General features: G+C 50.0%; 1 protein-coding gene across 1 annotated transcript in view; it reads right to left on the bottom strand.

The window, feature by feature from the left end:
- The window catches only part of LOC128808122 (collagen alpha-1(VII) chain-like), a 101283-nt gene that overhangs the window by 14780 nt on the left and 70925 nt on the right, over positions 1-15578 (bottom strand). The window contains exons 62-75 of the mRNA XM_053978950.1: positions 15056-15181; positions 14363-14434; positions 14173-14208; positions 13820-13879; positions 13044-13088; positions 11941-11976; positions 10992-11027; positions 9311-9367; positions 9108-9179; positions 7681-7752; positions 7179-7214; positions 2665-2745; positions 939-992; positions 630-683 (exon numbers count right to left, since the gene is read on the bottom strand). Coding sequence (XP_053834925.1) covers positions 630-683; positions 939-992; positions 2665-2745; positions 7179-7214; positions 7681-7752; positions 9108-9179; positions 9311-9367; positions 10992-11027; positions 11941-11976; positions 13044-13088; positions 13820-13879; positions 14173-14208; positions 14363-14434; positions 15056-15181 — 837 coding nt within the window. The remainder of the gene's footprint in view (positions 1-629; positions 684-938; positions 993-2664; positions 2746-7178; positions 7215-7680; positions 7753-9107; positions 9180-9310; positions 9368-10991; positions 11028-11940; positions 11977-13043; positions 13089-13819; positions 13880-14172; positions 14209-14362; positions 14435-15055; positions 15182-15578) is intronic.

The following is a 15578-nucleotide window of genomic DNA, read 5'->3' as shown; positions in this document are numbered from 1 at the left end:
TTTAACTCATCTAACCAAGACAATTTTGGGAATCCTTACAACTGGGGATTATCCCAACTCCAAGCTCGCCTGGAGGAAAGCAGGTGGGGAATTCCCTAGATAAAAAAAATTCCCTTACGAAATGGAGCAGGGCCGATGGACCCAAATGTTAGTAACGACAATAATAAAAACAATATTAATTTTAGAATTTATTGTAACCACAACAATGACAACAACATTGCCTCTGTCACCAGCAGCTCCAGCTTCTCTTATCAAGCTCCCCAAACCCTCCATAAAAAGCCCATTAAGGCTCATTAGCGTTGTTTACTGATAAGGGACTAATGGTGCTGATAAGAGCCCGGCACCAATTTAGATCTGAGCCCAGGCCGTTGCTAAGCCACGGACCAGGAGGGATTTGGGCAGGGTTTAGTTTAGTTTTTAACCCCAGATTATCCTGAAATTCCCCACAAGCCTTAAAGCTTCCCAATCCGTGATTCCCTGCTCCTTGTCGGCCTTCCAGGAGGGATTTTCCCACAGAAATGGGGTGGATTCCCTCAGGATTCCATGCATGAAGCTTTCCTGGGAATGAGTGGGAAACAATTTTGGGAATGGGGCAGCTGGAGCAGGGTGGAAATCTGGGCTTGGCTCACCTTGGCGCCTTTGGCTCCGGGAGCGCCGATCCGGCCTGGAAGCCCTCGCAAGCCCTGGGAATAAAGGAGAACACAGGGAATGAGGGCAGAGGAGGAATTCTGGGGGTGCTGGAAGCTCCTTCCCCATCTCTGCTGGTCCCAGCCTTTATTTCCCAGGATCAGGGAGTGGTTGAGGTTGGAAGGAGCTCTGGAGAACGTTTCTCCAACTCCCAATCCAAGCAGTGCCACCCAAAGCTGTTCCACCACGTTCCCAAGGATTTTGGGCATCTCCAAGGATGGAGATTTCCCAGGATCCCATCCATGTCCTACCTTTGTCCCTTTCTGCCCGGTGTCACCAGTGGTCCCAGGGTCACCTTTCCCTCCCTACATGGGAAAAAAAAAGGACAAAGGAGATGAATGTTCAGGAATAACGGGACAAAATCCCAACCACGTGCTGGAAGTTTTTTTGGGAGCCTCCCTGTCATGAGGGAGCTGATCCCAGGAAATCCATGAGGGATTTAGTGGAAGATTCCTTGGTTTCCTGCTCTCCATCAGGCCGAGAGGGACTTGGGATGTGAAGGGAATTGAAATTTGGGCATTGGTAAGAAACAGAGGGAAACTCAGGCTGGGAAACGCGGGATAAGTAAGAAATTTTGGGATATGGACATGCTGGGAACTGGAGGAGGACAACTCCTGAAAAGCAGGCCAGGATGTGCATTGGAGACTTTTCCAGGATTTGGGAAAGACCCTGAGGCCTTTAAGGGGGTGGGAAGGGAAAGGAATGTGGGATCTGGGAAGCACAGACAGGAATGTGGGATTTGGGAAGCACAGACAGGAATGTGGGATCTGGGAAGGAGCACACAGAAATGTGGGATCCAGGAAGGAGCAGACAGGGATGTGGGATCAGGAAAGCACAGACAGGAATGTGGGATCCGGGAAGGAGCAGGGAGGAATGTGGGATTTGGGAAGCACAGACAGGAAATGTGGGATCCAGGAAGGAGCAGAGAGGAATGTGGGATTTGGAAAGCACAAACAGGAATGTGAGATCTGGGAAGGAGCAGACAGGAATGTGGGATTAAGCAGACAGGAATGTGGGATCTGGGAAGGCACAAAAAGGAATGTGGGATTGAGTAGACAGGAATGTGAGATCAGGAAAGCACAGACAGGAATGTGGGATTTAGGAAGGAGCAGACAGGAATGTGGGATCAGGAAAGCACAGACAGGAATGTGGGATTTGGGAAGCACAGAGAGGAATGTGGGATCTGGGAAGGCACAGACAGGAATGTGGGACTTGGGAAGGAACAGACAGGAATGTGGGATCCAGGAAGGAGCAGACAGGGATGTGGGATCAGGAAAGCACAGACAGGAATGTGGGATTTGGGAAGGAGCAGACAGGAATGTGGGATCTGGAAAGCACAGACAGGAATGTGGGATCAGGAAGGAACAGAGAGGAATGTGGGATTTGGGAAGGAGCAGAGAGGAATGTAGGATTGAGCAGACAGGAATGTGGGATCTGGGAAGGCACAAACAGGAATGTGGGATTGAGCAGACAGGAATGTGGGATCAGGAAAGCACAGATAGGAATGTGGGATCCAGGAAGGAGCAGACAGGGATGTGGGATCAGGAAAGCATAGACAGGAATGTGGGATCTGGGAAGGAGCAGACAGGAATGTGGGATTTGGGAAGCACAGACAGGAATGTGGGATCCAGGAAGGAGCAGACAGGAATGTGGGATCAGGAAAGCACAAACAGGAATGTGAGATCTGGGAAGGAGCAGAGAGGAATGTGGGATTAAGCAGGCAGGAATGTGGGATCTGAGAAGGCACAGACAGGAATGTGGGATCCAGGAAGGAATAGACAGGAATGTGAGATCTGGGAAGGCACAGACAGGAATGTAGGATTGAGCAGACAGGAATGTGGGATCAGGAAAGCACAGACAGGAATGTGGGATCCAGGAAGGAGCAGACAGGAATGTGGGATTGAGCGGCCAGGAATGTGGGATCTGGGAAGGAGCAGAGCCTTTTCCAAACAATCCGTGTCCCTTCCTGCCACTCACCGGCTTCCCCTTCTGTCCCTGAAGGCCTCTGTCACCTTTGGCTCCCTTGATCCCGTTCTTCCCATCGAGTCCTGCTGCACCCTGCCAGAAAATTGGGAAAAATTCATTCCAGAGCCCATTTTTCACAGGGAAGAGGGATGAGGACAGTGCAGGATGGAATCCCAGCTGTAGGATCCCTCAATCCAAGGGCAGAAGCTCCCCCAGGAACAGCCCCAAGGCCTGAGGTTGGGATTTAGCTCCCATCCCTCACCCCAATTCCATGGATTGTAAATCCCTGGCAAATGAAACCTGGGAGGGGATGAATTCGTAATTCCAGCTGGGGAAATTGTGGCAGCAAAAGGGTCATTCCAGGCAAGGAGATTTGGATGGGGTTGGGAATGGGAACAGGGATTTAGGGAATGTGTGACCCACGGGGCTGCAGGTTTTTTATCCCATTTTGGAATTTTTTTGGCTTCTGGAGCCACATCCAGCACTGGGAGCTCATTTCATGGAGTCTCCCGTTGTTGTGGTAGCAAATAAAGCTGCTAAAAATCCTCTTTTCTTTTTATTTTTAAATTTAATTTTTTTTTCCCAAGGTTGTTGCAGTCTCCTCATCCATCCTGGCCAATTTTGATGGCATTTTCCAGCAGCTGGATGTGAAGGAAAAATTGGATTTATCCCCACTTGAGCCCCTCTCAGGGGAGAATGAATTGGCTGCTTGAGGAAATCAGGAGCTGAACAAGTGGAATAATTCTCTGCTTGGAATTTGTTTGCTGTGGTTGTTGGAAGGAAACAAATTCATTAAGATAAAAAAAAAAATCAGATTTGTCTACTGGGGACGCCCTGGATCAGGGAAAATCCATGCTCCTCCATATTCCAGGCACTATCAGGCACAGATATCTCTTTATTGGTAACTATTTATTGACACAATCAATAGGAAATTCCATCTGGGAACGTAAATAAGCCATAAAACCCCGGGAAAATGGGAATATTTCTGTTTGTTGGGCCAGATTGGAGGGTAATAAACCATTTGTGTGATGGTTAAATCCCACAAATCCGGGATACCTTCAAGTGCCTGGAGTTTTGAAGGAGCTGGGAGCTGGGATCAGACCAGGAATGGGTCAAAAAGCTTCTTTTGGTGCACTAAAAACCCTGACATTAATTAGAGTTCTCCTAATCAGCTTTAATATTTCTCTTAATTATCCCAAATATCTCCAGTGCCAGGTTTTCCATGTTTTCCTGTCCAACTCACCTTCCTGCTTTCCATGAGATCCTTCTCGTCCTGAGAGAACCCCAGATGGTTTTAGGAAAAGTTAAGCTCACTTAAGGATATGCTGAAGGAAAGCTGGGTCTAAGCCTGGCCTACTTAATCCAGGCAACATAAATAAGATTTAGAGCCGGGTTTTATTTCTCTGTAAGTGGTTTCCTGCTTATCCTGGGCTGGAGAGATTTTGGAATATGGATTGGAATGTTTAAAATCATCAGGATGTGCTGGAAAACTGGGTCTAAGCCTGGCCTACTTAGTCCAGGCAACATAAATAAGATTTAGAGCTGGGTTTTATCTCTCCATAAGTGGTTTCCTGCTTATCCTGGGCTGGAGAGATTTTGGAATATGGATTGGAAGGCTTAAAATCGGGATTGGACACGGCCTGAAAGGGAATAAGGTCATGGAGGTGATGCTTTCCCAGGACAGGGAAAAGATGGGACAGGAGGAATTAAAAGAGGAAAAAAAAAAAAAAAAAAAAGAAGAAAATGCAAAGAAGCCAAATGGAAATTTGTTCCCTCGGATTTCCATCCCGGTGTCGTGCCAGGGAAGTCAAGGCTGGACAATAAATGGGAGTAAATTAAAATTTAAATGGCAATTTAAAGGCAATTACTGCGGGAATACTGGAAACGGCTCCGGCTCTTTGGATTTGGGATTACAGTGTTGCTGGAATTGAACTGCCAACGCTCCGGGTCCACGCAGAGAGGCTGAGTCACCAACCCTGTGACGCAGAGAAACCTCGGATCCTCCGCTTCCAGGCAAAAATTCCCGCGGAGCTCCGGGCTGGAGGCAGGGAGGAGCTGGGAATGAGCAGGGACACCCTGGGAAAGGCTGGACTCCATCGGGACGCTCCCCCGAAAGGATGGAGCCGTTTGAAGGCACACATCAAAAGGAGGATGAATTCCCAAACTTCCCCTAAAAGGTTTTCCACCTCCTGGGCTCCCGCTCCTCAGTATTTGATGGGATGATGCAAATGGAATCTCCACCTCGGAGCTCCAGCCGTGGTTTTAGCCCTTCCCTGTTGTTGGGTTCTGGGCAGGATTGTTTGCTGCAGTTTTGAGCTCCTTTCCCCCCCCAAAAAAAATTTGGTGTTTGGGGTGGGAATTGCCTGGTTTAGTGGAAAATTCCCCTTGGCGGGGGGTTTGGAAGGAGAGGATCTGGAAGGGAATGCTCCAAACTTCAGCGTTTTAGGATTCTGTGCAATCCCAGTTTTCCTGGGAAACTTAATATCCATCATAAACTCAAATTCCTGCTTATAAACCATTCCCACTCCTGCTGAGCTCCGAGTCTGGTGCCCTCCAGACTCCAGGGATTCAGAATCCTCGGAAAACCAAAACGGGGAGCAAGAAATGAGAGAAAAGAGCATTAAAAATCAGAGCTTTGGGGAAAATAACGGGTTAACCCGTCGTTATTTTAATGCACAATCACAGGGAATAAAGGAGAGGAGCTGGAAGCTTGAGCCCATGATCCAAATGACGAGTTAATGGGAATAAAAAGCAGCAATTGGAACATCAAAGAGGGAAGAGAGGCAGGAACGGCAAAATAAAAAGGGAGCAGAGCTTTTAGAAAAGAGGGGAAAGGAGGAGGAGGCGCCTGGAATATCAAAACTGGACCCGTGTGTGAAGTCAAGTGGATCCATTGAAATTTTCCGAGGAATAATTGCAGGGAGAAGACACAAATGCTGTCAGCTCGGTTGGGAACTTCCATGGATCAGAAAATCGGGAGAGTAAATGGATGAGGGCGCCGAAATCACTGCCAGGGAATTCAGCACGAGCTGCAATTGTTGGCAATTTGTGGGAATAAAAAAGATGGGATTAGAGGGAAATGAAGGAAAATGAGGAGCATGAGGCTTTGCCTGGAAGATTTGGCGTTGGATCCAGGCAGGATGGGAGTTCTGTCCTCGGGAAAAGGGGGAATGAGGATTTGGGGAATGATGGACGGCTCGAGAATAACTCAGGGAAGGAATAATCAAAGTGGGAGAGCTTAGGAAATGAAGTGGGAGCTTAATTCCCATCAGGATCCTCCCTCAGGTGCCTGAATGGATGGGAATGATGGGTGAGAATTCCCTAAATCTTCCAATAAAACCAGTGGGAAGTGAACCTGGCAGAGGTAGCCCCAGGTGGGATGAATTCCAGAATTTATCCTGGGTCTTCCTGCAGCGTCCCAGCTCGGATCTGGCTTTCACAATTTTGGGAATGTGGTGAGGGATCAAATCCCAGCTTTGCCCTGCACCAGCAGAATCCCAGGATCTTTCCAAAAGGAAGATTCCTTTGCTTTGCTCCGATGGTGGATGGCAGGTCACCACTCTGTGGGAGTTATTATCCCCTAAAATCCAGGGAAAACCAGGATGCTGGGATCCCTTTGCACTCAGCAAACTTTGCTCTATTCCTGGATGGATTCACCCCATGGATTCAGGGGTTCCCTACAAAACAATCCCATAAATATCCTCAATCCAACACCGAGCAGTGCTGATCCCAGGTCTTGCAGCACGTTCCGGCCTCGAGGCTTTGGCCAAGTGCTCAGAAGATTATTTACAATTATTAATAATAATAATAAGATAACTAATTGGATGAGGGCCTTTTCCTCAGGGAGCAATTCCCACTCGGGATTCCAGGCCTGTCAATAATTCCGTGGCTGTGACCAGGAAGCAACGGGGACTTATTTCTTTGGACAACCTTGGAAATTTGGAGTTTGGGCCCTTAATTTAAGAGCTGGACTCGATGACCCTGGTGGGTCCTTCCCAACTCCAAATGTTCCATGATTCCACGATTCTGAGAGTCTTTGGAGCTTGGAGACTTTTCCACTTGGGGTGAATACACCAAAGGCATTAAAAACATTAAATAAATGTGTTTTTCTTGTGTTCCTTAATGCAAAATCATGGAATCACGGAATGGTTTGGGTGGGAAGGGACCTCAAAGCCCATCCAGTTCCAATCCCAAGGACAGGGACACCTTCCACTATTCCAGGCTGCTCCAAGCCCCTTCCAACCTGGCCGTGGACACTTCCAGGGATGGGGTATCCATAATTTTCTGGGAATTCCAGGGCATCTGGAACCTCACAGAGAGGAATTTCTTCCACAGGCCATAACCCCAAACCTCTGGCTGTGATCCCTGATATCCAAGCTGGTTTTCCAGCAAAACCTCTTGGAACACGGACTTCAGGGAGCAGCTCTGAGTTCCCACGGCCTCTTCCCACCCTTTCCCAAATTCCTGGCCTGGGAGAGGACCAGGGCCCAGAGTTTGGGAAGACAGGGAAACGTTTTCTGACTCACAGAAGATCCCGGCGAGCTCGGTTCTCCTGGCTCCCCCTGCAAGGAAAGCGGGGATGAGTTACCCTGGGGAAGAGCTGAGATCCCTCTGGAAACAGGGAATGCTGTAGGAATTCTGGAAAAGGGACAAGGAGAGCTTTGAGGAGCTCCTTACAGCAGCAGCTGGAAGGACAGTGGGATATCCCAAATATCCCAGCTGGAAAACACTGGATTGCACCGGCTCTAAACGGAGCTTGGAGAACATCTCTCACCTCCCTCCTGGAATATTGACATTCCAGCAACTCCTTAGTGACCATTCCAGCCTGGAAAACCTCCCAGAGCGCTCTGCTCCTTTAAAATCCTCAGGATTTTCCTGGAAAAGTGCAGCTGCTCCTGCTTTTCCAGAGCTTCAATCATTCCAATCAGCAATTTTGGGGAGGGAATGAGGGATTATATCCCATGGGAAAACCGGGATGGGATTTTCCACTGCAGTCCTGGCAGGAGATGCCTCAAGTGTGGAGCTCACCTTCTGTCCAACGGGTCCTCTGCTCCCGAAAAGTCCCATCATTCCCTTGGATCCAGCTTCTCCTTTGATTCCCTAAAATGTTAAAATCCCTGTTAAATACATTGTGAGCACCTACTCTCTGGAATTTATCCATGGAAAAACCCATGGAGATAACGAAGATGACCAAAAGCACCATTTCCATATCAAAATTCCATCCCAGGGTCGGGAAGAAAGCCACCAGTGCCAGGACTTGGCAGGAACCTCTGGGAATTGTTACGGAAAAGATTCCTTGCCCAGTGGTGAGGATTGAAGGAGAAGAGGCAGGAAGAAGGTTTGGATCCTCGGGATGAGCCGTATCTCTGCCAAAAATCCAGGAGAAGTCCCTGCTGGGCTCACTGGGGCTGGAGATTCCACTCTCCAAAGTCATCCAGATATTTATCCAAGAGGAGATGTTTGTGTGTTATTTTATGGATAATTTTTCATGGATTATTTTTTTTCTGGATTATTTTAATGGGTTCTTTTTTATGGATTAATTTTTATGGCGGATTTTTCATCAGAGTCCAACCGGACGCATGAAATACATGGAATTTTATCCGACTTTAAAAAACACATGGGAGAATCTCCAAGAGTTTCCTTCACTTTGGGGACGTGAGCAGCGGGATCAGAAAAGGGCAGGATCTGCCTCTTCCCAAGGGACGTGCCCACCTTGGATCAGGCAATTCCCACCCGGACTACACCGGGATCCAGCTTCCCGTGGGAAATAACAGGAGCTGGATGTGTCACGGTTGCTGTGGGAACTTCAATTTATTCAGTCCTGGGTCAGGCTTGTGAGGCCAAATCCATTTCCGTGAGATGGAAATTGGGATGAGTAGCACACGGAGACGGGAGCTGTGACTCAGCTGGGAGTGGGAGAATTCCATGATTCCTCCCAGGAAAACACGGCTGGGTTGGGACCTGGGATGAGCTCCTGGGGAGCAGAGGGAGAGGGAGGAGCTCTGCCACCACCCAGGGGACACAACAGGGACTCAGGAGCCATCCAAGCCTCACCAAGAGCATTCCAGAGGCTCCAGGAGCAGGGATGGCTCCTGGAGGGAGAGGGGGATGTGGGAATGGAATGGTGGCTATTCCCAGTGGGACACCTGAGCAATGGGATGTGTTTGGGGTCCCCCTGCCCAGCCCCCTCCTCTCCCTGCCCGTGCCAGAGTTGGGTGTGGCTGTGTTTTCCAGCAGAGGCCGGAGAATCCCAGGATGGTTCGGGATGGAAGTGACTTTAAAGATCACCCAGTTCCGATCCCAGCCACGGGACACCCTCCATGATCCCAGGTTGCTCCAAGCCTCGCCCAACCTGGCCTTGGGTAATTCCAGGGATCCAGAGGCATCCATAATTTTTCTGGGAATTCCGTTTACCACCCTCAGTCCCTTCCTCACAGGCTTTGGGAACTTCCCACCTTTTCTCCTACGGGTCCGTCCTCTCCCTTCTCGCCTTTGTCTCCATCAAAACCTGGCAGTCCCTGCTCACCCTGAAAGGAAAACCAGGAATGGGTGGATTTGAATTATTCCACCTCTCCTGGAAGGATCCAGCTGGATCCAAGCGCTGCTTCCCAGCGCTGATCCCGAGCAGGGAAGGGACAGCTTGGAAAGCCAAACTTACGGGATCTCCTTTGGTGCCTTTGTAGCCCTGAGGTCCAAAAATTGTCATGGATTCACCCTGGAGAAAGGAGAAACAGGGAAAGGGATCCACCGGGAGCTGATGGATCCCACTGGGAACGCAGTGATTAACAACAGCGTTAATTGTTAGGGTTAATCAACCTTAATTAGAAGCTGGATCGTGAACGTGCCCAGAAAACCCCAAATCCTGAGGTTTCCCAGTGACCTGCCGTCCCTAAAAATGTTGGAGCCCGCTGGCATTATCCCAGCGCATTTCTCCGGGATGGAAATGGACAACGGGATCATTCCCTGATCCCAGTGCCGGGATACATTCCGTGAGCGACCCGTGGCACTCAGGGGGTCGGGATTTCCAGCCCTTCCCAGCGGTGGGAAGCGGCCGCCGGCAGGAACAGGGAATGGAGCTGTCCGTGGTGTCCTGGTTTATGGATGCAGCCGGAGCTGAGGAATGGCACCGAGGTCACCCCTTAGAGGGAGGTTTTGGGAGGTGACACCCCAAAGTGCCACCCCTGGGAGCCACAGGGACCCCACGGACACATCCGCGCCGAGCTCCTCAGGGAGTGGAATCCCGGCTATTCCAAGGAATGTCTCTGCTCTGGAGAAGGGATGGGTGCGTCTCCAAAGGTGGGCAGCTGGGTTCCCTTCGGAGAAAAAATTCCCTTCACTCAACTCCCTTCAGTGCAAATATTCCCAGTCTGGGTGATTCTGCCTTGCTGGGGTTTTAACAGCTCCACATCCGTCAATATTCCCAAAAATCCGGCATTTTTTGGACTCTGCCCAACCCTCTCCACGGGACCCTGCCCGAATTCTGGTTTCATACACATTCCTGCTTCCCAGCTCTCTAACAGAGGCAGGATGGGGCTCAACAAATTTTGGGAATAGAAGGGAGACAAAAAATCCTGCAGTTTAATCCAACCCTGGGATCCATGGAGTTATTCCCACATTGATCCAGGGAGAACGAGATGGAAAATTAAGCTGCAATCAGGTGGAACAAACCCAAGCCATTTTTTCCCTCCGGCTCCCGTTTTATCTCCGATTCCACCTCATCTTTTACGAAGGCATCCTTTGGAAAACTCATCCCACATTCCTTCGGCTTGGGAAGAGCTCCGAGGCCTCCTCACAAAGCAAATTAAGAATTGATTGGTCTCCGGGGCGAGTTCCTTTCCAGAGGAGCTTCCTCAGAGACAAATGGGCCTTAATCACGGAATATTGCGTGACTCAAAGGCGGCATCATCACGGAGCTTTTCCAAAACCTCATTTTCCAAAGAGCCATTCCGGCCAGGAAGGGACTTAACAAAACGCCGGGCACGAGTTCAGCGGTTCCTGAGCATTTTCCAGGAGCACTTGAGGAGTTATTTTCCCATTACCTGTCAGGCAAATTGTTCCCAAAATTACTTTCTCTTTTTTTTTTTTTTTTTTTTTTATTGTTGTGCTTTGTAGGATCCCATAAAATCCATCTCACAAACTCAGCTCCCAGGGATGTTTCCAGTGTGAGGATGGAATCAAAAAATTTGATTTAAACTGGTGGAGACCCCCAAAAAGGAGGGGGAGAACCCAGGTGTTGCCTCCTCTTAATTTTATAGGCACAACAAGGAGAGGATGGATCCAGGCTTTTCTGGCAGCCACACAGTGAAAGGAAAACCCCAAAAAATCTGGGATGTCCTTACTCGTTCTCCCTTTGGTCCCACAAGTCCCCGATCACCCTAAAAACAGGAAAAGGAAAAAAAAAAGGTGAATTATTCCCTTTTTATTGCCTCTTGTGTTGCTCAGGTCATTGATTCCCACTCCAAGCCACTAAAACCTCCTGGAGCTGGAAGCCAGATCCTCTGGACACTCCGGAAAACCCTCAGCTCGCCATGAAATGATGTGGAAAACCCAAATTTGTGGCACTGACAATGAACAAAACCCCAGAGGACTGAGATGGTTTTCCTGACTCAATGCTCAGCACAATGTGGGACTGCTGCTGGATTTCCCATCCCAATGGGATTCAGCACCTCCATCCTGCAGGGGTGGGATGATGGCATCCTAAAAATGAAGGATTTCCCAAATTTCTCCCTCAAATATTTTAATGGAATCCGTATGGAATAGGAGCTGGAGTGCAGAGCACACGAGGCTGATCCAGGGGCTCTCCCAGTGCATTCCCAGGAGATCCTGGGATGATTCCCAAAGGCTGATCCAGGGGCTCTCCCAGTCCATTCCCAGGAGATCCTGGGATGATTCCCAAAGGCTGATCCAGGGGCTCTCCCAGTCCATTCCCAGGAGATCCCGGGATGATTCCCAAAGGCTGATCCAGGGGCTCTCCCAGTGCATTCCCAGGAGATCCTGGGATGATTCCCAAAGGCTGATCCAGGGGCTCTCCCAGTCCATTCCCAGGAGATCCTGGGATGATTCCCAAAGGCTGATCCAGGGGCTCTCCCAGTGCATTCCCAGGAGATCCTGGGATGATTCCCACTGGTTTTAAAGGGCAGCTGCTGCCCACAACACCAGGGAACAAAGTGAAGATAAGAGCTGCAGGTAAGAGTTGTAGATAGGATAACAGATGTAGATAAAACAAGATTTGTAGATAAGATAAGAGCTGCAGATAAAATAAGTTTTGTAGATAAGATCAGTTCTTACTCTTTGGCCTTTCATGCCTGGGAAGCCTTTTGGACCCTGGAAAAACACATAAAAAATACTTAAGGATCCACAAAAACAGGTGGAAGGTGGGAAGGCAGGAAAGTTGGGAAAGAGCAGCCTCCATCCAAAGGCAGAGCTGCTTCCAGGGGTGGGCTCCAGCATGGAAAATCCGCTGGAAGAACCAGCACAGGAGCTCCTACTTTAATCCACCGGGATCTCCTGGCAGGCGGATAAATTCAGCCAAATTCCCTCGTTTTGAGAATCCCGCTGGGATTTTTGGACCCTCAACATCAAGGAAAAGCCGGGGTTCCTCCAAGAGGTTCCTCCAAGGTGGAGGTGGATCCTTGATGGGGATCTCCAGATCCCATGGAGGCCAAGGCAGGACGGGAAGCAAATTTGGGGAGGTGAAAAGCCATCGTGGTCACCCCTGTTTGCTAAATTCCCGGGAATATGCAGGAAGATGGGAATTTCCATCTGCAGGGACACCTTCCACTATCCCAGGGCGTTCCAAGCCTCGTCTAACCTGGCCTTGGACACTTCCAGGGATGGGGCAGCCACAATTTTTTCTGGGAATTCTCTGCCGGGGCCTCCCCAGCCTCACAGGGAAGAATTTCTTCCCAATATCCCATTTATCCCTGCCCTATTCCAGTTCAAAGCATTTCCCACTTCCTATTGCTCCGTGTCCTTATTAAAAAATCCTCTTCCTTTCATTCCATGAAAAATAACAGCCTAATAAATAATAATTAATAAATAATAATGAGTTTACCCAAATTCCATCTGCTTTTTGTGTCTCCCCCTACCCAGCCCCCTCCAGTGGAACAAGAACCTGAAATTCCTGCCGTGAAATTCCTGAAATTCCAGCAGACCTGACAACAGCAGGGAGGGATTGATATTCCAGGAGGGCTTCCAAACTTTGGGATGAGCCACCCAAATGGACAAGGACAGTAAGGAATTCACAGGATTTCCACTCCCCCATCCCACTGGAATTCAGGATCCCAAATCTCTATTTCCCACCGGAAGAATCCCCTTGTATTTCTCTCATGGCTCGTGGGGATTCTGCCAGCCGTGGATCCGCGGTTTTCCGGGAATATTGGAACACTCACCATCATTCCAGGGGGACCCCGCATTCCCACGATGCCCTCGTCACCCTGGGGGACGCAGAGGGGCAGGGATAGCAAGGAGGAATGAGGCACACAGGGAATCCCAAACCCACAAACCATCCTGCTGGGAATGGGGCAGGCAGAATTCCCTGTCTCCAGAGGACTTGTCCAACCTCTTTTTCCCTCTGTCAGGATTAGATGCCGGGTGTTCTTATGGATTGGGATGAGAGCAGCGCTGGAGGGTCCATGGAGACCTCCTTGAGTTGACCCAACAGGACCTGCCTTTAAACCTCAGGAATTGCCCAAATTCCAAATAACTGAGGCCAAATTTAGGTCTCCCATATGAAGCCAACACAACCTGAGATCCTGGGATTTAGATTTATGCTGGAGTCGGAAGAGAAGAAACGTTATTCCATCATTTCCTTTGGATAATGAAGCTCCAGCGAGGTTTACCCACAGCTGTTGACATTTCCAGGGAGTGTTTTGCCTCGGGGGCCTCATCCCAAAGCAGGTGGGGAGTTTGTCCTGATGGATGGGGCCATAAAATCCCGATTTATTTGTGGGACAGCCACAGGAGCAGCAAATTTAAACGCGGCCTCCGACTCCATCTTTGCCGGAACGAGACCAAAACTTCTCAGGGATAGGATGAAAAGGGAATTTTGCTGCCTGAAACCCTTCAGGAATTTCTGGGATGGGTGGGAGGGAGGTGATGTATGATAAAGCTGCCTCCAAAGGGGCCTGCAGGAATCCAAGCCTGGAATATTTATGGACAGACCTACCCGAGGGCCAGGGAATCCATGGGGACCTCTTGGACCAGCAGCTCCAACACCAACTTCTCCCTGGAAAGCAGAGAATTCCAGAGGTGTCACCGGGAGCAGGGAAACCCCACCACACAATTCCCGATTAGTTTGGCCAGGATTGAAATCCCAGAAAGACTCAGGAGACTCAATTCCATGGATTTTCTGCTATTCTCTCGGGAGGCTGCTCCAGGAACCATGGGAGGAAGGGAGTGAGGGTGGAATGGGATGGAGTAGGATGGGGTCAGGGATGAGGAGCCAGGAGAAGGCAGGGATCTGTCCCATTCCCATCCCAGGATTTCTGCTCGTGACTTTCCCGGGAGGGTTGCACTGACCTTGTTGCCTTTGGGTCCAGGTGTCCCAGGAATTCCCTGTAGGACAAGGAGAACAAAATAAAAGGGAGGATTTGCTTTGGAAGTGCTCAGTGCTCTCCTATCCCAACATTCCCAGAGGATCGAAGCCCATCCAAGCCCAGATCCCTCATCCATCCCGCCCAAAAGGCACAGGGAATATGTACAAGTCCACCTCTTTTCCTGGGAATCCCGATGGTCCCGCGGGCCCAGGAGATCCACTCCGGCCTCTCCTCCCACGTTCCCCCTGGAAAACAAGAGCCTTTGAGAGGAGAACACACGGATGGGAAAGGTCCCAACTTCCCTGATCCAGACAAAAGCAGGAGCATGGATCCGAGTGTTCCTTGCACTGGCAGGAATTTCCTCATGGAAAGGAGGGTCAGGCCTTGGCAGGGGTTGCCCAGGGAGGTTTGGAGTCCCCATGCCTGGAGGTGTCCAAGGAATTCCTGGAGGTGGCACTCACTGGGGATTTGGCACAGCTGGACCCCGTGACCTTGGAGGGCTTTCCCAACCTCAGTGATCCTGGGATTCTGGGATTCCTCCCTCCGCTCCCAGGGATTAATGATCCCAACATTCCAGCTGCCACTCCTTCCCAGTCCCCTCCTCCAGCCACACCATTAAATTCCCAGGAAGAACAACTTGCTGGGAGCTCCACTGTTTTGGAACCTGAGGAGCATCCCATCGTTCCAACAATTCCTGGTACCTTTCCTTTCCCAACAGGGATTTTTTCCCCCACTTCCCTGACAACCTCCAGGCTCAGGAAGACCTGGAATTGTGGAGGTTTGGCCCACAGGAGCCACCTGGCACGGGCAGTTTGCTCATTGTGGTCACCTTGAGGTGACAAACACAACCCATGGTGTTCCCTCACCTTCTCTCCTGGAATTCCGGGCACACCTGGAGCCCCTCTGTCCCCCTGGGATCCGGGAGTGCCGGCGTTGCCACGAATTCCTTGGATGCCCTGAGCTCCTGGAGGTCCTGGAGCCCCTGGCTCGCCCTGGTGAGGGAATCACAAGGAATTGGGATATTGGGTGGGATTTGCTGGAGGTCCTGGAGAAAGTCTGGGATGTCTCCTCGAATTCCCACAACCAGTGTGGGGAATTTGGGACACCACTTCCACTCCTGATCCATGAGGAGATCCAAGGGCTGGAGAAATTGTCACTGAACTTCGGGATGTCTTTTCTTCCCAAGTTTTGGTGACAAAAGGGCTTTTCCATGGCTAAATAAGGACAGAGCCTTTAGCTCCTGTGGTGAATTCAAGTATTCCAGGGATATCTGGAACTCATTCCTGCCGAGCCCACAATTCCCTGGAATTTTTTTTTCCCAGCCTGAGGATGTCCCTGCTGATTGCAGAGGGGTCAGCCCAAACCCTCCTATGATTCCATATTTATCCT

The sequence above is a fragment of the Vidua macroura genome, chromosome 5 (genome assembly GCF_024509145.1).
Source record: "Vidua macroura isolate BioBank_ID:100142 chromosome 5, ASM2450914v1, whole genome shotgun sequence".
Taxonomy (NCBI): domain Eukaryota; kingdom Metazoa; phylum Chordata; class Aves; order Passeriformes; family Viduidae; genus Vidua; species Vidua macroura.
This window is presented reverse-complemented; position numbering and strand designations above follow the sequence as displayed.